A 21,356-nucleotide genomic window follows, 5' to 3' on the forward strand; every position below is an offset into this window, starting at 1 on the left:
GTTTTTAAATGAACCCACCCGTACTAGGGGAACTGACAAACTAGACAAGTAAAAAGAAAATGTGAGTCAAGATACACAAGTAAAAAGAAAATATGATTCAAGATACAAGGAAAATAGAATAATATCCAAAAAGATTATGTGGATAATTTCTAATATGGATTAAAAGAACCAAATGGCAAGACATACAGTGAAACATTCTGACTTGCACTGCCATAGCAATAACCGTAACCACATGGCTGTTCACATTTAAGTTCATTAAAATTAAAATTCCATTCCCAACCTATCTTCATCCATTTTCAGGTGTTTGGTAGCTACACGTGGCAAGTAGCTATCACACTGGACAGCATATACAAAACTGTTATCTTTGCAGAAAGTTCTATTGGCCAATGCTAATGTGGACATTCACTAGTATCTAAGAAATCAGCATATACTTGATAAATTGACCACTACTCAGTAAGAAGCCTGACAAAATGGTAGGGCATACATTTTCATACTGAATTCTGCCAAGAATATAGAAAAGGAAGGGGAAGGCTGGGTGTGCTGGGCTCTGTCCCCTAGAATTCTACACCAGAGTTTGTAAAAGGTAAAGTGACTGAAGAAGGAAAGTTACCCATTTTGCTAGCGTCACAATGCAGCTGATGAGAAGACATAGGTAATTTGTTAAGGTAAGATGCACACAAAACTCATCCTCCATTTGTTTAACATATTTATAGAGAAGTAATTGTACACCAAAGATGGAATGAACAAGAAGGTGGGCCGTGGAAAGTGTTACAAATTCCAGCATCCAGATAGAACCAATGTTTAGAAAAATTCTAAGGATAATGGAAGAGCCATTTCCCAATTAGCCCAGAGAAATTAGACTAAAAGGAAAGACTGGCCTGAGATTTGATACATCGTGTAGTAACGTTAATGTACAGAAGAAAGCAGTGTTGTCTTTCAGTTTATTTCCCCCTCCATCCAGGAGCACCATTTAAATGGAAAGTTTAGAACAGACCTGGTTAGGAGGGAACTGAATCCCGAGATAGGCGAGGAGATAGTGGCAAGCACATCAATACTTTAAATGACTGAGTCAGCAGGACCAGGGGCAGGAGATGATCTGCCTCCTCTTGGCAGAAGGTGATCTCCATTGTTGCTGTACATCTTCGCAATGTGGTGAAGGATCCCAGGCAATGCCCCTCATCAATAACAATGACATGAAGGCCTTGTTGTGCCCCAGCAGTGCAGCACAGGTGTGCCACCCACTTGGGTGTGCCACCCACATGTAGTGCTCAGCCTCACAGAGCCAGAGGTTCCTTGGAGATGGGTGCAGTGAAGGGAGAGACAGAGCCTGCCTGGTTTGTGAGTGCACCAGGCCTATCTGGTGAATCCTTTCTAAGTGCATTTGTCGATTTATATGGATATACATGGGGCAGGGGTGATTTTTCTACAAATCTTTATTTGCTACTAATTAATCTCCCATTTAAAAGTCAACCTTGCCACTACTGAGGTAATGCAGAAAAAACAGACAGCAAGCAAATTGCCCATTTGGTCTTAGGCCAACCATGGTTTTCTCATCAGCAAAATGTGGACCTTAGTACAATACCTTACAAACAGGTGCTAATATGAGGATCACATGAAGTAACACTTAAGCACTTAAGGTAGATTCTAGCTCATTGTGAGCAGCCAGTGAGTGATTTTTACCTTGAATGAATCGTTGCCCACCCCAAGAACTAAACAGAAGATAGAATGGGGGGCCCTTTTGGGCCCCAGAGATGGCGTTGGCTGGGTCCATCTAGGTTGGAGAATGGGTCAAGGGTCTGTGGAAACTGGTGTCACTGTGGAGAGAGGGAAGCAGGGGCCCTCTGCAGCCGAGGAGGTGAGCAACGAGATGTTTCTTGCTGAAATTTCCCTATGCACACTGTACTAGAAAACTTCCAATTTGGGTTGGAAAATCACAGTTATTAACTTCGTAGAGATCTAAAGAACAAAATAAGAGCCAGAGATGGGATCTAAAGATGGGATTTCAAAAACTACAGATCAAAGAGCTGTGGAAAATCTAGAAAGGACTGTTCAAGTGATGTGAATACTTCATGAGGTGAAAACAAGAAATCACTTAATTCACCGGGTCATAAAAAAAAAATCCACATTGTTGAAAAAGTTTGAGGATTAGTACTGCGGTTGAATGCCATGGTCACAAAATATTTTAATTTCTTTGTAGAACTTGTGAGAACTCTCCATAATGTGGCCCGGTGTTAAGTGGGGCAGAGGATAACAGTTGGGAGAATGATCGCTGGTCAGATCTGCAGCTGTGCCCAGAGCGCTAAATAATGGATTCGTGACCACAGGGAGCAAAGTCTCAGGTGCCTCCAATAAAAGGCCACGTTCTTGGCTCCCATTCCTCCCACATTCTGGTAAGACATGCTTCCCAGCTCTGAGGATGAAACAAGTCAACGACCATTGAATCAGGAACTTAAAAACCTTCGAACCTGGAAGTCTATGAATGCCCAGGAAAAAACTGCGTCCGGACCTGGACAGGAGGGGCGAGCTGGCGGACAGGAGCGGGACTTGAGTGCCCTTAAGCGGGGACCTCGCTAAAAACAGTCGCACAACCGTCCAAATGAAGGCAGTGTCTATCACTGGGAGACGGGGACAGCCTGCCCGGGGGAGTGAGGGGTCCCGGGTCCGCAAGCATTTAGAGCCTCTCGTGAGGCCCGGGAAAAGCGCGCTGGGACAGGGTCTGTAAAAACCAAAGACATGCCAACGGCGTTCTGCCCTCAATCACATTAGCCTTCACGACTCTTTTGGTGCATGAATTAAACGTGCGGGGGTGGAACCCCTTCCGGTACTCAATCCTCACGCGCGCTCGGCGGACCTGACGCAGGCGGTACCCAAACCCGGAAGCGGCCGACAGCAAGGAAGCTGGGCTGCAAGGGATTGGTAACGTCAGGCCCCGTGACCTTCCCCGAGACACGCACTTCCGGTTGCTTCTGGAAGTGGAATGAGAACCAGGCCACGCCCTTGGCAGAGGCGGAAGTGCAGTTACCCTAAGGCATTTAGTGTCTCCTCCGACTCCCCAGCCTAGCCTCACCCCTGGGCCCATGGCCGCCTACCCCTACCGTCCGGGCCCCGGGGCCGGTCCCGGCCCGACCCCCGGCCCAGCCGCAGGCGCGGCGCTGCCGGACCAGAGCTTCCTGTGGAACGTCTTTCAGAGGTGAGATCCGGCGTGCGGGCGCTTGCGGGAGTCTGCCAGCCTCTGCTCCTCCACCCCCTCAATCCCCGGCCTACTCGCAGCCTCTCCGCCTCCTGCTCAGTTTTCACCCGTTGCCTCTCCCGGGCCTCGCTCGCTCCCATCCCACCCCCGCCTCTCTCTAGCCTTCACTCTAGCCTGCCTCCGGTCTCTCCCGGTCTCTTCCCTCCTCTAGCCTTTCCCCGTCCTTCTGGCCTCCTGCCCCAACTGCCCCCCACAACCCAGCAGTTCCCGAGGCCTCCGCTCTGCCCACTCTCCCTCCTCCCCTCCGGTCCCTGGCCCTGCCCTTGCCCCCTTTTATCTCCGGGTCTTCTCAGGCGCCGGACCTCTCGTGGAGTGGAGCCTGCCTTAGACGCCAGGGACTTGGCGTCAACCCCTCCCCCTAACCTCCAAAAACCCTCAGTTGAGGGGAGGGCTCTTGCTGTTCCGGAAGATTCTCCTGGCGATGCTAGTTTTCGATAAACAGAAACAAGACTCTGGCCCAGCGCTATTAAAATGCCAACAGCCAGGAAAGAAGCTGGGACGTGATGGCTGCCAGGATAGGTGATCTTTACCTGAGGACTTTCTGTCTGTGGCCGTCCTTCCAGTGAATAAATGACGGAAACTTGGGTGACGCATGGCCAGGGAATGACTAGATTGAGAAAATCTTTTCTTGTTTGTGAACAAGAGAGAACCTGGTGCAGGTGGAACTCGGGCCAAGGGAGAATCGAAGGGAAAGGCCTGGAAACCAACTTGGACTTTGTCAGGTGGGGTGCTTAGGATGAGGGAGGGGCCCCAGCGTTTCCCTTGTCTCCCGAAGAACAAAGTGGAAGCTCCAAGGGAAGAAACGTGCCAGAACTAATGTTGGATGGACAGTGGGATTAAATGTTTTGCTTGCATAGTTTGCTTTTGTAATCACCAGGTGAACTGGTCTTGATTTTGTAGGGTTGATAAAGACAGGAGTGGCGTGATATCCGACAATGAGCTTCAGCAAGCACTGTCCAACGGTGAGTGGGACTTGGTCATCAAGACTTCTAAACTGCAAGCCCGACCCCCCCCCCCATCTAATTATTATTGGCAGGTGCTGGAGGCGGATCTGACTTATTTTTCCAAGTGGCCCTGTGTGTGTTGTGTCAGTGCTGCTAGAGTGCCTTGCAGAGTGCAACTGTGTGGATCAGCGTGCAGAACCTCTGTTTGAGAAATGCAGGTTGGAGGTGTAGGTTTTAGGGAGGGATAGAAGTTTAGACTTATACAGCAGATAATCCTTCCAGTATCTTGAAGATTATTGAATTTCTTAGGTAACTGATCTCTGCAACCCTGCTGGAGAGGACCACCAAGGTCCAGTGACCATCAGATTGGGGAGGTGGTCTTGTCAGTGACAGAATTAGAAGCATTCAGACAAGGAAGAGGGTTCTTGTGGGTGGTGTGTTACCGGCTGTCCCTGGAGTTGAGTATTTGCCAGTGTCAGTCCACACTATTAATCCGTGGAATTGCTGTTAGAGATCTTTCACTTTATTAAATGTCCTGACTATGGTGTCCTTTTTTTAATCCCTCAGATGCACTGTCCTTTCTGATTCTTACATTTGTGGCTTGCCTTACCACTAGAAATATGCTAGAAAAGGGATTGATTTTAAGATGTAATAAAGATGTTGAAAGGCTCATTTTTATTAGTTTTTAGTAGTGGCAAGCAGTTTGATTCTATAGAAAGACTGGACTAGGGAGTGGAAAAGACCAAGGGTACACACCCTGCCTCCCAGTGTTGGAGATGGTGTTAGAGAAGGCAGAGCCCCTCGCTGTTAGCACATACCAGGAACTCAGCGTTAATGTGTATTTCATTGTCTCATGATTTGCGTGAAGCTGAAGATTTGTATTTAGAAAGGTAGATGCCACTGACTTTATTTCCACTATTTAACATGTGTAGGCCACAGATGTTGGTATACAGTTTCACATGTATAGATTATTTTCACATGTATATAGATTATTTTCAGAAAATTTAGAAATTCCATTGCTTCCATCTTGACGATTATGCCGTCTTGATTCTTCTCTGAGCATTATTTACCCCTTTTTATTTTTAATTTCTGTCCCCAGTGCTTGAGTTACATTAGGGCAAGTAGAAGACAGGGTTGCCAGAAAGATGAAAGATGTCCAGAGCACCTGAAATCCAGCAGGCTACAATCTGGCAAATCCTGGCTTAAAACTTGGTAAATATTGACCATAATAGATGATTTCTTCACGTCATATGTTAATTGTGGCAGATGTAAAGCTGTTGGCCAGGACAGTGAGAGTGCCCCATGGGGTCAGTCTTTCTTTTGAGCTCTTTTCCAGTGAGGGAGGACTGATCTTCAGTCCCCTTGGACATCTTTTTGTCCGTTTGCTGTTTAGTTTGGAGAGTGCCACCCAGGTTTAGGGCTTGTGTGAAACCTGTGCAGTTGGGAGTGATGGTCGCATCCTCTGAATCTGTCCACCTAGGGTGGGCTCAGGGGACCAGCCTCCCTGGATCAAACCCAGGCTCTACCAGTTCTAGGAACATGACCTGGAGCAGGGGCTTGACCTTTCTGGGTCTGTGTCCCACAGTTACTGGGACGGTAGATGGAGGAGATGCATGTAGAGCACTGGTGAGGGATGAGGAATAGTGGTGTCACTCCCACTGTTACTGGCCAAAGGGCCACCTCGAGTCTGATGGCTTTTCTTTTCTGCATGACAGTGGTGGTGATGGTCATCATCTAGTGAGCATCCACTACAGGTGGGCAGCATGCCACGCACTTCGCAAACCTTGTCCCATACTCAACGTTGTTGTTTGAGCCCCTCGGGTGTGAGTGGGGGACCCTCTGTTCTGACCTAAGGGTTGGGCTCCTGTGTCTTCACTAGAGGTGTCAGTATGCCCCCCTGGTTATGCTTGTTATTGGAGCATATGGCTCTTTACTCTGTCACAACATAGTCTTGAACTCCGCTGCTACTAAATCTCAGCCAGGAGCCTGCTTGAGATCGTTCCCCCCTTCTGAGGTGCTTAGAAATTAATACCTGGATTAACCCAGTGCATGTGGGGACCCATCTCACAGTGGCCCCTTTAGAGTCACTTTTCTTGAATTGCCCTGTGGGATTCCCTCAGCTTTTGTTGGGACCATTATACTAGCCCCATGAAGCAGTCATTTAACCTGACAGAGATGGCCTTGCGGTCACTGTGCCCTCTGGGGCAGCCCCAGAGAAATGACCATGTCACTTCTCACTGGGAACGTGGTGCTTCCTGGGTACTAAGCAGCTGTGATGATTGGTCTGTTTTGTTTGTATTTTACAAACACAGTTTTTTAACACAGTACCTGCTATAAAATTTTAATTAAATTTGTGGTGCACTGGTAACAAGAATTTAGAGTTTAGGAGGTAGTTTCATGGACGTAGCCTTAGACTCCTCACTTTCTTCCTACTTTTCTCCAACATAATTAAAATTTACTTTCATGACTGAATGTCTTTAACAACTTCTTTTTTAAAAATTTGTTATTTTTTTTTTTAAGGAGAGAGACAGAGGAAGAGGGGTGGGGAGTGAGACAAACAGCGATTTTTTGTTCCACTTATTTATGCATTCATTGGTTGCTTCTTGTACGTGCCCTGACTTGGACCCACAACCATGGTGTATCAGTACAGCACTCTAACCAACTGAAATACCCAGACAGGGCTTCATAAAGGGTAGTGATTAATGAGTACAGGTTTCTATTCCTTTCACAACATCCCAGAGTAGGTGACAGTATTACCACCACCTTACTTGCCCTTTGTAGCTTTCACATGGTAAAGTCAGGATTTGAATCCAGAAGTGTGCTGCTGGTGCATCTCTGTGTCCCTGCTCGTGTTCTGCTCGGGGTTGCTCCTCAGTCAGGCCCTCGCTGACCTTGGTGCTTTCCCACTGTCTTTTCATGTTGGTAACCAAATGCTTCTGGTGCCCTGCTGTGTCCACCCCAGCCTCGAATCTCTGTTCCTTCTGTCTAGAATGCCTGCCTCTCTTCCTGAAGATGGACTCCACCTACACCACCTTGCTTTCAAGTCCCTTTGCTCCCACGTTGGTGTGCCGCCGCCCCCCCCCCCCCCTTTTGAACAGCATTTCTTTTTCTTTGGTGTGTTCCTTTCTCTTCACCTTCTGTAACCATTTTTGTGGCTGTCTCCTCCTGAACAAAGGCCAAGCTGCTTACTGGATAGACAGTGTTGGTTCTCCTTGCTCCTTGAATTCCTGTAGCTGATATGATTGACATTGCTTTCAGTTCTGATTTTTCTCTCAGGAGTAGGCTTCTGTTTTCACATTAGAACTAGGCCATTGGTCCACTTCAGGAAATTATTTTTAGTAGTTTGTTGCTGGTGAGCAACTGGAGTTACAGAACAGCGTGGTCTTTCACTTCAGTTAGACCTGTGGTTTGGAGTGCTCTCTGTTTAAAGTCGAGCTGAAACTGTCTTGGAAAAGGGCTTTTGTAGGTCCCACACACTGACTCCTTTGTAGGAAAACCTCCAGAAACGACTGCTCTCAGGACATGTGTGGCCAGTGGGTCTGAAGAGAGAGGGCACTGTTCTTGTGCCTTCATTTTAAAATAACTTGTCACAAACTGTCTTGGCTTTTAGGTACTTATTTATTTATTTATTTATTTATTTTACTTTCATGCTATTTTTTGGAATTAAGGGAAATTAATTTTGCTCAAGCCTCTTTTTTGTGCTTTAAGGTTTGCCTTGACATAAGATATTGGTGTATTTTGAGGAGACATTTTTTAGCTCTGCTTATTCATAGATTCTTTTAAAGGCATTTTTATCAAAATAGAATTTCAGCTTTCTTTGGGAACCCATATTTGAAAGAATGAGAGAAATGAGACCATCCAAGCAGATAGTCCCTATAGTTGCATCCCTGTCCTGTCCCAACCCAGTGTCATGGGTGATGGTGTTTGTTGCCCAGATGTACCAGAGGGAGTGAGGTTCACCTGCAACCCCCATCTGCCTGTTTGCAGGCGTGGGCTAACTCAGCAGGCTGGGTTACTCAGAGCCTGCACGTTTCCAGGAAGGGCCCGTTGGATGACTGGCTGCCTCTGGAATGTTCTGACTAATAAAGAGTGTTTCACCCACTGAGGGCCTTAATTGCATTTTACCCGTTTGCCTGGAAAATTCTGTTTGGTGCTGGCAAGCACCTGTCTTCCCCCTGGGCTCCCTGGCTCAGGGGAGCTCCTCTGGTTGACCATCAGCACTTCACATGTGTCATGAGCCTCTCGCTGGAGGATCAAGCTTGTCCTTTGTGACCACATGTGGCACTCTGGAAGCTGTGCCTGGTCTCCCCAGTCTTGTCACAGTGCCTTTCCCTCTGCTGGTTTGACTTTCTGTCCTTTTGCTGCACCAGACTGAGCATGAGTGTTGTCCTAGCTAGTTATCGAGCCTGAGGGAAGTCTGGGGACCCTTAGTACAGCCTGTCACATCTGCTCTTCCTAGAAACTTGCCCACCAGCATTTCAGATACAAACAAGGAAGGTTGGTGGGATTGGATGGCCTGACTTTGCCAGTAGGTTATTGCACAAGCCTGGGCAGGTCACAGCGTTCCTGGCCTCGGTGTCTTTGGGTGTAAAAACACGACAGCTGAAGTTGAGATCCCTTTCCCCCTCCAGCCAAACCCATCTCCACCAGGTGCCACCCTGCCTGGTCCAGAACTGCAAGACAATGTCAGATATACCCAAATGGAGTTCACAGTGTTCACCGTTCGACACTTGCATTGTTTTAATTTTCATTAATGTTAACTACTACAGTGATTAGACCCAAAGTTTCATAGAACATGTTTCTAGAAGGGGCATTTATCAGATCAAAGGGTATAGGCATTGTTGTGCTCTTAGTCAGTGTTCAGTCAGCTTTTCAGAAAGACCATATTTCTAGTCATGGCTGTTTGAGGCTGTAACCGAAGATGACTGGTGAAACGTGGGATTTTGCTGAATCTAAAGAGGCACCAAAGTCCTCGCACATCCATGCGCTGAATGGCATCCCGTGCCTGTGGCACTTCCACCCCCTCCTCACAGGTTCCCCTGGCAGAAAAGCCCAGGAAGGCTGGATTCTGGGTCTGCTGCAGGAAAGCACACAGAGACAGCCAGTGATGATGGGGAAAGTCTTTTCCCCCTCAAAAAAGATTCTAAGTACTTAGGTATTTCAGTTGTACGTATGCAAGATGTTGTGAAGACTTAACCCATCACCATCAATAAAGTCTTCATGAACCAAAATTTAAGTTTATGGTTAATAGGACATAATTTCAAGAAAGAAAACTCTTTGGAGAGTAAAAAGATGATATAGTTGGCCAAAAAGTTCATTTGGGGTTTTTTTCCCATTAGATGGCTCTTACAGTGCTTAGTTGTCTTTAATGTCATCTGAAACAATTTTGTTAGATTGTACTGTGACAGCTGTCACAACAGCATGCATTCTGAAAACTTAGCAAAATTGGTGAATTTTTGTGTAGCTATTTTAATATTGAAGATAGAATAAAATAGCAACATTTTCAGCATATTATGCTTTATTATTTCAGGAAATGTAAAATTGGAACTGAAACAAAAATTTGTGCAGTGCTTAGAGAAAGTGCTGTGACTGATCAAATGTGTCTAAAGTGGTTTGTGAAGTTTTGTGCTGGAGATTTCTTTCTGGACAGTGCTCCATGGTCAGACCAGTTGAATTTGATAGCAATCAAATCGAGACATTAATTGAAAACAGCATTATACTATGTGGGAGATAGCTGACGTACTCAAAACATCCAAATCAATAAAGTTATTGGTGAAAATGAAAAAAATTATGTTTCATTTTACAGAAAAAAAAAAAACAAGGACTTTTTTTGGCCAACACATATCACAGAGCAGACTGAGGAGGGAGCAGATGTAAATTCCTAAAAATCAGTTGCACGCTTGGAGTTTAAGTGGGAAAACGCTGAAGTCCCCTATGGTGACTGACTACCCTGTAGACTGCAGCTTGTTCCATAAGCATGCATTTGTGCGTCGTTGCTTCAGGTTTTAGCACTGTTTCCAAATTATGGGTGAAAACTTGTGTACTCAATTTACAGGGGAAATAGTAGTGTTTCCCAGTTTTTTGTTTTGGGATTTGGGGGGAGGCAGGAGGGCTCTTTGAGATGAAGTTGAGACAATACAGTGAACATATATTTCTGTATAAAAATCTGATAGGAAATCTTTTGCAATCTGGGTGGTTCTGGTGTTTCTGTACACATCGCTTACTGGAAAGAGCAAATGGGAATGTTTGAAGTCACAGCTGGCCCAGGAAACCTGGGAGAGGCTTGCTGGGGGTGAAGGGCTTGTGGAAAAACCCAGTTGTAGGATGTGGCCTCTGCCTCCAGCAAGCGCTGTTGAATGTGCCTTATTGGCATTACAGTGTGTTTTCTTATAGAAAGCTGTTGTATAAACTGTTTAGGTTTTCAGGCTGATACTTGGGTGCATTTATTTATTTTTTAAATATTTTATTTATTTATTTTTAGGGAGAGGGGAAGGGAAGGAGAGAGAGGGAGAGAAACATCAATGTGTGGTTGCCTCTCACAACCTTCCTCCACCTCCCGTGGACCTGGCCTGCAACCCAGGCATGTGCCCTGACTGTGAATTGAAGTTGGCGACCCTTTTGTTCGTAGGCTGGCACTCAATCCACTGAGCCACACCAGCCAGGGCCGGTGCATTTAATGCTTAATATAACCAAAATGTAAAATGTCTGCACATTGCGGCATTTCGGCTTCATTGTGGGTTGTTAAACTTTGATGTTAAGCCTGGGAACCAGGCCACAGGACTGAGAGTCAACTACCTGTTGGCTGTTATTGCCCCCCTGGTTTCTGTGGAGAGTCAGGTCCTATTTGGGTAACAAGAAAGACAAGTGGATGTCCAGGTCCTTCCATCATTGACTCTGCCCAGATCCTTCAGTTCTCAGACTCCCCCAGCACGGCTCGGTTCCCAGGCCTGCCTCTCTGGGGTGCACCATCTGTGCACTCCACACCTGCCTGTTGGGGTCCTTGGTCCTCACCACAAGAGGGCCTGTGTGTACAGCCTTACTTAATTAGTTCACTTGGACTGCTTTCGTTTAACACTTGTTCCACGAAGTCATTTGCTGACAGCCTAGGGTTGATGTGCGCAGTCAGGGTGGACTAACCACTCCAGCTCTGCACAGTCAGCTCAGTTTGGCCCATGCTCACAACTCTTCTCCTTGGTCACTTAGTGCATATCAGGTGGCAGGAATACAAAGGACGGAAGAGACTCCAGTGGGGGCCTGTGGTTCCTGGCTTCTGGTCAGTGGTGGGTTATCTTCTGTGAAACCCAGTTCTGTGCATGGAGCCACTAAGAGGGAGGGAAGGGCCAGCAGGCACAGGTGAAGCAGTGATACTCCCTGGTGTGTGTAATTTTCCTATAACATAGTTTTGCTTTTATACTGGCTTCCAACAATACTGACTTTTCCTAATGCCTATGTATACGTACTCCTGCCCAACTCCCCCAAACGTCTATGAAGCCTACACAGAGGTGCTGTCCAGCGCTGATGTGTGCCAGGCCTGGGTGGGGCCATGTGAGCCCCTGCTTTCTGGGGAGGACCAGCCTTCCTGGAGGAATGACCATTACAGGTGTTCTGAAGGGGCAGTCAGAAGGCATGAGCAGAACAGATGGATTTAACTTAGCTCCCTAGAGTGTGGGGCACTCAGGTAAAGCTCCCTGAGGAAGCATTTCACCTGAAGCCTGAAGGTGGGGTAGGAGTTGGGTGGAGGGTGTGTGTGTGCTTGCAGGAGTACCTGTGAGGATTAGAAACCTGGACAAGCCCTGAATTGGGTGGGTGTGGACTTAGGGGGTGCTCCAGGGCCCAGTGTCCCTGAGTGTGAACTGTGGCTCCACCCCAGCAGACTGTCCATCCCACCACAGCCCAAAGGTCAGGGGTAGGTCTCTGTGTACCACCCAGAACTGAAACAGTTGTATATATAGAAGGGAAAATGGGCTGTTTTTATAGAAACGAGACATAAGCAGAAATACTGCTTTTCCTCCACATTAAAAGCATTTTCATTTACTTTGTTTTTACGGAGTGTAAAAAAAACTATGAATTGCTTTCTCTTACTTTTGTTCCTCTTTGTTTTCAGGTACCTGGACTCCATTTAATCCTGTGACCGTCAGGTCAATCATATGTAAGTAAGTGTGCTAGCATCCTGCTGTACTCTCCTGAACTCTCGTTAGACGTGGGCCTTCATCTTGCCCTTCTGTGCCCACACTGACTCTTTTCTTTAATCCTTGCCTGAGGATACATTTATTGATTTTAGAGAGGAAGGAAGAGAGTGAGAGAATCAGAGTAACACCTATTGGTTGCCTTCTGTACACACACCAACTGGGGATTGAACCCAAAATCTAGGTGTGTGCCCAGACCAGGGATTGAACCAGCAACCTTTTGATACATGAGGTGACGCTCCAACCAACCGAGTCACCTGGCCAGGGCTGATTCTTTACTGTCAGTGTACATCTGATCTGCCCTTTCAGTTGCCCACCCTGAAGGTTTCGTGCACACACTGGACTGCACGCTGCACACACAGGCCTTATCCCCTGTGACCTCAGACTTGAGGAATTCCCTGGTTTTTTTACATGGAACTTCACTGAATGCAATGTGCTTCTGACCAAACCAGGAGCACTCATGAAGAGAGTGATTTAGCTGAAGAGACTCCGAACGATTTATTAGTTTCTTTATGGCATTGATTCAGAGTGAGTTTTTATATACATATATTTTAGCCATTTTGCAATTTTATGTAAACACAGTTTTAGGTTCTTTTGTATTTGGAGCTGGAATTGGGCTGATTTTTTAAAAATGAAAGGCAGGTCTTACTAAGGAAACATTAAAGCCAGTAGAGTCCCTCCTTGGCTGGTGTGGCTCAGTGGGTCGAGTGCTGGCCTGTGAACCAAAAGGTTGCCAGTTCAATTCCCAATGAGGGTACATGCCTGGATGTGGGCCAGATCCCTGGTTGGGGGCATGCGAGAGGTAACCCATCAATGTTTCTCTTGCACATCCATGTTTCTCTCCCTCTCTTCGTCCCTCCCTTCCCTGCTCTCTAAAAAATAAATAAAATCTTTTGAAACTAAAAATAAAGCCAGTAGACTACAGGGGTGTCCAGCCTGTGGCCTGTGGGCTGCATGCAGCCCAGGATGGCTATGATTGTGGCTCAACACAAAATCGTAAATTTACTTAAAACATTATGAGGTTTTCTGTTGATCACGTGTTGCAGTGTATTTAATGTGTGACCCAAGACAACCTTTCTTCTTCCAGGGTGGCCCAGAGACACCAAAAGGTTGGACACCCCTGATAGAGTCTCTTTCTCATGGACGTGGCCTCCTCTGGAGTATGTCAGTCCTGGGGAATGGCGGGGACCCGGGCTCTAGACCCAGAACTAGGAGCTGGGAATAAGGGGCTCTTAGTTCTGGAGTCTTTCTGGCAGTGCAAGGGCACCCGCCAGTGGTTGCACTTCTCTAGAACCTACTGCAGTGTGAAGTATTCTTTTTATTATGACTCTAATAGTGTGTTTTGTTTGCACTTTCCTTTTCATGGGGACTGTGGCTGGGTGACGGCATCTCTGCCCCTCCCCAGCAGAGGGCATCTTGCCCCTTACTCACCAGGGAGCATGATCAGCAGCAGCACTTAGGGCTTCACTGGCTGAGCACCACGGTGGGACTGACGGTATCCAGGTCTGCTGGATATGTGGGGAGGTAGCTGCTGGGGTCGTGTTTCTTGGTGAATAATGTTGAGATTCTATTCACTGCCACCACTCACTCTCCTTTTCCTCTCAGCAATGTTTGACCGCGAGAACAAGGCTGGTGTGAACTTCAACGAGTTCACAGGCGTCTGGAAGTACATCACAGACTGGCAGAATGTCTTCCGCACCTACGACAGGGACAATTCAGGGATGATTGACAAGAATGAGCTCAAGCAAGCACTTTCAGGTTTTGGTAATTCATTTACCTTGATTGTGTAGCATGTTTCATTTTGGAACCTAGGTACCATAAAAGTGCTTTTTACTTTGTTCAGCTTAACTGATTTTTTAACCCAGTGTGTGTGAAATTTTTGTTTACATCATACAGATTTATATTTTGATGTTACTGGGACTAATGCAGTTTTGTTAATGCATTTTTTTCATCCAAAATGAGATAAGGGCTATGCAATCATTTATCTTTTGTGAATTGGAATGATGACATCACAAGCACATTGAGAATGTGGCTTTGAAACAATTTAGAGTGAAGAAGTGAAAAAAAAAACAGTGTAGGGCACCTTACAGTTCATGATACATCAAAATGCACAGGAAGGTGACATGATACACATAAGAAGTGATTCTCTAGGCTGCAGTGCACATTGCGGGCCTCGGGTATGGTGTCAGAGTCAGCGAGAGCTCCCATTCTCAAGTGCATGTCAGCGTGTGTGCGTGCAGTGCGGTCAGGAGTGCGCACATGGTACCTTTCCAGAGGGGCCAGTGGGCCTTCCGATACCAAGGCATGGGTCTTAGAGGAATTTGTGGGGGGTTTTTGTTTTAATAGAGGCAAAACCGAAATGTTGACAGATTTGTTCAAGGGTGAAGTTACACTGAGATTCTAATTTGGGGCATTTTTACTCAACCCTGTGTTCACTGGGCCCCTGTGACGAAACTCCTTCTATGTTTTTCTTTAAAGGCTGCTTATAAATGCCTCTTAGAAATAAGAAAAGTTAGATTGTAATGCACAGTTTTCTAGGTATTTCAAGTATAAACTACATTTCAGTTCTTGTGGTGGTTAATATGGTTCTGCCCTCTCCCTGTTTCTCTGATCACGTGCTTTACAGCTGTCTTTGCTTTCTGTCATTTTTTTTCTTGCCTTGTGAACTCAGACATAGTATCAGATAGAGGCTGTGGGATTGCACAGGAATCCTGTGTGGTCAGTTTGGGCAGGACATGGACCTCGGGTTCTCTGAGTTGGAACTCAAAATGTAGCCGACCTTGTTCTTCCCTTAGGTAGGGGACCTGGTGGGGGTCCGAGGGAAGTCTGGGAGGGAAGGAGGGAGGAGCCCAGATCCTGTGAATGATTTCCAGTCAAGTGACCTCAGGTGTCACGGGTCACAGAACACAGCATCGTCTAACCTTGTGAGGCCCAGAGCCCTCTTTTTTAACTTAATGCTGTGCACTCTGTGTCCTTGGAGCTCATGGTGGAAAGGCTTATGTGGAGCGTTATGACCTGGAACTCTTGGGCCTCCCAGTACCGGTCAGACCCAGGACGCGCAATGATGACGGAGCCGTTCAGGTCAGGCAGGTACGCCGAGTGGTCAGGAACTGGCAGGTCCCACACATCGGTGCTGAGATGCTTCCTGACTTCCGACCTTTTTATGGAGAAAGTAAATAATCTTTTGCAATGTTTCTTCATTCTAAAAAGTTTATTCCTGTGATTGGTTCTTGATTTTCCAGGGCTTTTCTGAAGCCTTGTTTTTTGTGCAAGAACATTGTCATCCTTTTCCCATATTGATTATTTTGGAAGATTTTCATAGTATTAGGAAATGTTTCGCAAAAACAAGATGGTCCATTCAGTTTTGACCCTTAAGAATATGTATCTTGCCTCTGGTAAGCAGGGGCTAAATTTAGCTCAGCAGATGCATGAGGGGGTCTGGGGGATTGAGCCTTAAAGGGTCTTCTGACCTTGGTCATCTCTGTGCTGGTGTCTCAGGCAGCCCTGGCAGCGCTGTGTGAGTGGTTGGCACATGTGCTGGATTTGATAGTCCATTTATTTTTAAACTTTTATTAATATGTGCTGTATGCCACATACAGAGACCTAGACATGAGAAGGTGCACAAGGCACAGCCCTCACTCCTGGCAGCCTGGTGGCCGCAGCTCCACACCCCTTTTTCCACCTGGCACAGCTCTCCTTTCTTCTACCTGGGCCCTGTCGGCTGCTGAGCCAGGGCAATGTTTATTATGAAAACTTTAAAGTGTAGTGAACCTCTATTTACTCATAACTCATTTTCAGCCATTTTCTATCTTTTTACTGCATTTGCTTTGTCTCCTTTTTATTTAGAAGCAGAGAGGTGCTTATCTACAGGTTTGTGTATGACCCTGCAGCCTGCACGCCAGTCTTAGAGGGCAGCCAGTCCCAGCCAGGTCTCCAGACTGTGGGGGCCACAACAGAGGGCACCTCCTTTTAATTATTGCTACATGGATTTTTACTGAAAGGACCCATTAGAGGACTGGCTGCTACCAGATTTTGGCTTCTTAGATAAATACTCTTTTTTCTATGGTTTGTCCACCATTCATTTTTCTGGTCTGATTTTCTTCACTTTTGTTTTCCCGGCAATGGTATTGAGATCCAAGGTCACTGGAAGTTAGTGCCGGGGCAATACAAGCTGCTTCCAGTTGTCTGTAGATTGTGGAGATACTGTGTCATCACTTTCTTGTCTGTCCTTTCCCATTCTGGGTAGGAGACTATTGCATCCGAGTGGGCGTGGCCTCCTCCTGGTTTCCCAAGCTCAGCCCTCACCAGCCGGGTCTCTGTCTTACCTGACCACAGGCACAGGTGCTGGTGTGAGGAGGCGAGAAGATGAGAATCATAGGGGCTAGGAGGAATGACAGCCAGCCAGGACCTGCTGTCTCTTTCTGAGTCAGGCGTCCTGTCTTCTACTGAGATTTCAGGGAGGGGGACCTGGATTTAAGTCATAGAGACGTGCAAAGCACGCTGGCCACTCAAGAAGGTACCATCACGTTTGCATGTTTAAATCTTTTTTAGTAAAGCGTTAAGTGTTTACACAGCTAATTAACTGTGACATTCACTCAGACAGTATGGTGTGCATTTCCTTGCAAAGACTACAGCAAGACTGAAAACCAGTAAAAATATTTTGGCACCTGGATCTTGTCTCCTGAATAAGTAAGGATACCTTGGTCACACCGGTAGTGGGACTCAGAGGGGAGGAAGGGGAAGAAAGCAGTTGTCCTCATTTCATTGGCCCACTGGGTTGTCCCACACGTAAGGAACTGTGCGTTCACACATCTTCAGACCCATCTTCCTGCTGGAAGTCTTTTCAAGACACATCTAGTAAATTGAAAATGGAATCAGTGACCCTTTGCCATAACATTTGTTGAACCTGTAGTGGTTTTAAACTTTGTGAGGCTCTCTTACTCCTTGAAAAGTTTAATTTCCTAGTCAGTTCATATCTGTGGGGGAGATACCTATCAATTCAAATGTTTCCTTCTTAGGTTTACATTTTGTTTAACTAGAAGATATCAGTACTATTTTATCTTTCAAAACATTCTCTAGTAATGAGTAACCCAGGGCAGCTGAACTATTCAGAACTTTCGTATCTAGGTTAATGAATGTAATAAAATCTACCAGCAAAGGAATTTTTAAAGTGAGTATCCCATTGCATTCAAGAAACTTGGCCTGGGTACCTTGCAGGGTGGTCTGTGGTGGGGCCACCCAGTGAACTGCAGGTACAATGTGAACTAGTGAGTTCACAGGATCCTTCAGCTCGTGGTGTGTGTGGTCCAGCCTCCAGTTTCTCCGCTCCTTCCGGGAGGACACTCTGGCCTGTCAGCAGTGGTCACTGCTGAATGGCTCACGTAGCTTAGAGTGCCTTTGAACAAATGTGCACCATGTGTTTCCCACCCAGCCCAGAGCATTCATTACCGGCTGTGGTAAGAGGCATGGTCTGTTGGGGAGGAGGGTGAGTGTGGTGTTGAAGGAAACACCTGTTCTCCTGGCACTGTATTTACTCTGATTCCTTTTCAAGGCTACCGGCTCTCTGACCAGTTTCATGACATCCTTATTCGAAAATTTGACAGACAAGGACGGGGACAGATCGCCTTTGATGACTTCATCCAGGGTTGCATCGTCTTGCAGGTAACTGGGCTCCCCAGAGGAAAAAGGAACTGCCAGTCTGGACTCTGCGATAAAGTGGAGTCAGGCATATGTAAGATTAGTTCCTAAAGCTTCTAAATGTTAGTCTTTCCTTTGGAGAAGTAACTCTTTTTCTCTGTTACTCAGGGGGTAAACAGTCGTGCCCTTTTCTCTCCCTGGGAATACAGAGCGGTCCGTTCGGAAGAAGTGGTTTTCTTTCCCTGTATCCAGTGGGTTATTTACATGTAGACTCTGCTGTTTTGTTTTTTTTTTTAAGTTTTTATTTGTTTATTTATCTTTTAGAGGGGAAGGAGAGAGGGAGAGAAACATCAATGTATGGTTGCCTTTTGTGTGTCCCCTGCTGGTTAGTTAGCCTGCAAGGAACTGGCCTGCAACCCAGGCATGTGCCCTGACTGAGAATCGAACCACGATCATCTGGTTCGCAGGCCCGCGCTCAATCCACTGAGCTACGCCAGCCAGGTGCTGTTTTTGTTCTGTTTTTATTCTGAGGAAATGGGCAGATTTTCCACGTGGTCTTCCTGCTCCTGCCTTCCTGTGTAAGGTGGGCTCTAAATCCCCAGCCTGGGTCCAGAGCTCACGGGCCTTTCTGTGGGTGTTGGTGCCATTCCTGCCAGTATCTGGTGGAGCTCATGGGTCACACTGAACCCTGCACGCCCTATTTCCCCACGTTTCTGAGATACCTGTCCTACGGCAAAAAAAAAAAAAAAAATTTAACAGTGACAGAGACAACAGTAGAATGAACCCATGTGCCCATCACCCCCATTCAACTGTTTTCACTCCTAGTCAGCGAATCAGGATAACACTATGACCTCCTCCCCCATTATTCTGAAGCAAATTCCACTTATGGAAAGAGAATGTTTTTTCCATCAATATTTTAGCAGAGCCCATCTCATTTTGTCAGCTTTAAAGCTCACTGGAGATGTGAACAGCATGAGGTTTCTAAATGTAATTTGGAATTTTTAAAAATGTTCTCAGATTTTTTTTCCTTGTTAAAATGACAGGCCATTAAAAGTAAAGTTTCTGATTTCCTTCCCAATGAATCTGGTGGGTCACTGTGTCTCCAGATCCAGGCCTGTTAACTCTGAAGCTTCAGATATATGAGATGCGAGGCCTTGACCTCATCTGTCTCTCAGGGTCTGGTGAGGTTGAGTCACATGTGTGCAGTATTTGAACACACTAGAAAAAGGTGCAGCATAAAAATCTCATTAGGGTATGTGTCTGATTTGCTTAGGATTTTCGTTTGAGATGATTACATACGTAAACATATCCTTTTTTTTCTGCCTAAGCAACGGTTACTGCATATATGCTTAGCAGTTGAGGTAATGTGGTAAATCTCCTGAGAAGCTCCCCCCAGGCTGCGAACAGGCCAGCCACTCCCTCCAGGCAGGCCTCCAGAAACTGTGCTTGGGGGCCCGATTGCCATTTCCTAGTCCCACCCACACTGTGAGAATGACCCTAAATGCTGGACAGAGGTGGGGAATTGAAAAGAAGAGCTTCAGGCCACAAGTAAAAAGCCCTCAAAATGTTTGTTTTCCTTCATCTGCTCTTTTCCAAAAAGAAAAGGGCTTTTTGAAAATTGTTTCTGACAAAACAGCATGAAAACTTGTAGAGCTCTGACCAGTGTGGCTCACTGCGCTGGGTGTCATCCTGCAGAGTCAAAGGTCACCAGGCGATTCCCAGGCAGGGCACATGCCTGGGCTGCAGTTCAGTGCCTGGTCAAGGTGTGTATGAGAGGCAATTGATCTGTTTCTCTTTCACATAGATGTTTTTCTCTCTTTCTCCCTCCCTTCCCCTCTAAAAATTAAATTTTTTAAAAAACCTTGCAGAAATCTTGGAAAAATACAATTAAAACATAAAAAAAGATTACCCATTGTTCTTCAAACCAGAGTTATATGCTACTGGTGGTTTCTGTCATTTTGCTCACATGCTGGAATGCTCCTTGCTGACGCTGAGGGGATGGTTACCTGTGTCAGGCCCCGTTTGTTATAGCCACTTCCTTGCCCCAGCTCTGGAGAGACAACAGGTAGAGCCCCAGGAAGACTAGGGCATGCACAGCCCACATGGCCAGGCTCCAACCTTTCTCCGGGCCTTGCTCTGGGCAGCTAGCTAGCCACCAAGGTCATGATGAACCCAGGCTTTGATTTCTTCTCTTGGCATTATGATTCTTCAGGACCTATTGTGGTTGCCAGCTCTGTCATCTGGGGTCTTTCCTGACTGTTCTGCTGTTGGGTACCAGCTCTTTTCTGCTTTTGAATGGTCAGACTTGGGGTGAGAGATCGGCGGACAGGAGAACACAGCGGGCAGGATACACCCTGAACTGCTGCAGGGAGACTCACCCTTCCATGCTGTGTGCTGAGCATCACCTGCTGGGGCCAGGCCTGGCTTGGGAAGTGGGCAGGAATCTCCCACCTGTGCCTGCCTGTACTGGTCTTTGTCTTGGTGTGGAACATGAATGCTTCTGAACTGGGCTTCCAAATGTCTTTCTGCCAAAGTCATTTTGTTCCTTCTCTTTAATAACAAGATCTAAATGCCTGTGGTTTTTTCTCCCCAGAGGTTGACAGACATATTCAGACGCTATGATACAGATCAGGACGGCTGGATTCAGGTGTCATATGAACAGTATCTCTCCATGGTCTTCAGCATCGTATAACACTGGCCTTCTACAAATAGCAACGTGACTTGCAGGAAAAAAGACTGAAAATGCCAAATCTCTTACATTTAACGGAACAGAGCATGGATGCAGTAGCCACTGTTCTTCCTTTAGATTTTATATAATTCGTATTTTGGGGACCCAACTGTACATATGTGGATAGGCTGATTAACATTTTTGCAGTTGTAACAGTAGTCATATTGTCATTCACACACAGGCATTTGATTTGGGACTGTGCCATGAGGTAAGGTATAATAATGGTTCAGGTATTCTGCATGTAAAACATTCATCATGTGCTTTTCTATATAGCTCTGATTCTACAGTGGGAAAACTTTTATTAGCCAATAGGAATTTTAAAATTATACAAAACTTGCACAGAAGGCTTTTCATGTGCCTTACTTTTTAATAAAGGGGTTTATTGCATTTATTTGAGTATGCAGCATAAGCAATAAAGCAATGTGCCCCTTGTCCTGGTCCATCTCTGACATGCTTGCAAGGGAAGCTTTGAGGGGTTTGGACACCCGGAGGTGTCCACACGACTCGCTTACAGAAATGCTTCGAATCCTACCTGTCCTGTTCCAGGAGTTCATTTAAATTTCAGAGGACTACTTTGGACACGAATCCTAGAGTAGTGTAGAGGTGGGTTT

At 46.2% G+C, this 21,356-nt stretch overlaps 1 protein-coding gene across 2 annotated transcripts; it reads left to right on the plus strand.

The window, feature by feature from the left end:
* The first annotated feature begins 2,980 nt into the window (after positions 1 to 2,980).
* PDCD6 (programmed cell death 6) lies at positions 2,981 to 21,178 on the plus strand. Of its 2 annotated transcripts, none has more exons than XM_037062922.1 (6): positions 2,981 to 3,190; positions 4,151 to 4,212; positions 12,299 to 12,343; positions 13,986 to 14,144; positions 17,932 to 18,041; positions 20,611 to 21,178. In XM_037062922.1, exons 1-6 carry the CDS (start codon positions 3,078 to 3,080, stop codon positions 20,707 to 20,709), a joined length of 588 nt encoding a protein of 195 aa, XP_036918817.1. In that variant the 5' UTR covers positions 2,981 to 3,077; the 3' UTR covers positions 20,710 to 21,178. The 2 variants fall into 2 exon arrangements, with proteins under 2 accessions (XP_036918817.1, XP_036918818.1); XM_037062923.1 differs by having other exon boundaries at positions 13,986 to 14,138.
* The last annotated feature ends 178 nt before the right edge of the window (positions 21,179 to 21,356 follow it).

This window comes from Sturnira hondurensis, unplaced genomic scaffold (assembly GCF_014824575.4).
Source record: "Sturnira hondurensis isolate 20B ecotype Veracruz unplaced genomic scaffold, ASM1482457v3 Scaffold0014384, whole genome shotgun sequence".
NCBI lineage: Eukaryota > Metazoa > Chordata > Mammalia > Chiroptera > Phyllostomidae > Sturnira > Sturnira hondurensis.

Bases quoted from the DNA above. Each gene is read 5' to 3' on its own strand.
- PDCD6 (XM_037062922.1), top strand. From the start codon at position 3,078: ATGGCCGCCTACCCCTACCGTCCGGGCCCCGGGGCCGGTCCCGGCCCG. The intron at 14,145-17,931 runs GTAATTCATTTA...TTCCTTTTCAAG, and splicing joins GCAAGCACTTTCAGGTTTTG to GCTACCGGCTCTCTGACCAG. The intron at 18,042-20,610 runs GTAACTGGGCTC...TTTTCTCCCCAG, and splicing joins AGGGTTGCATCGTCTTGCAG to AGGTTGACAGACATATTCAG.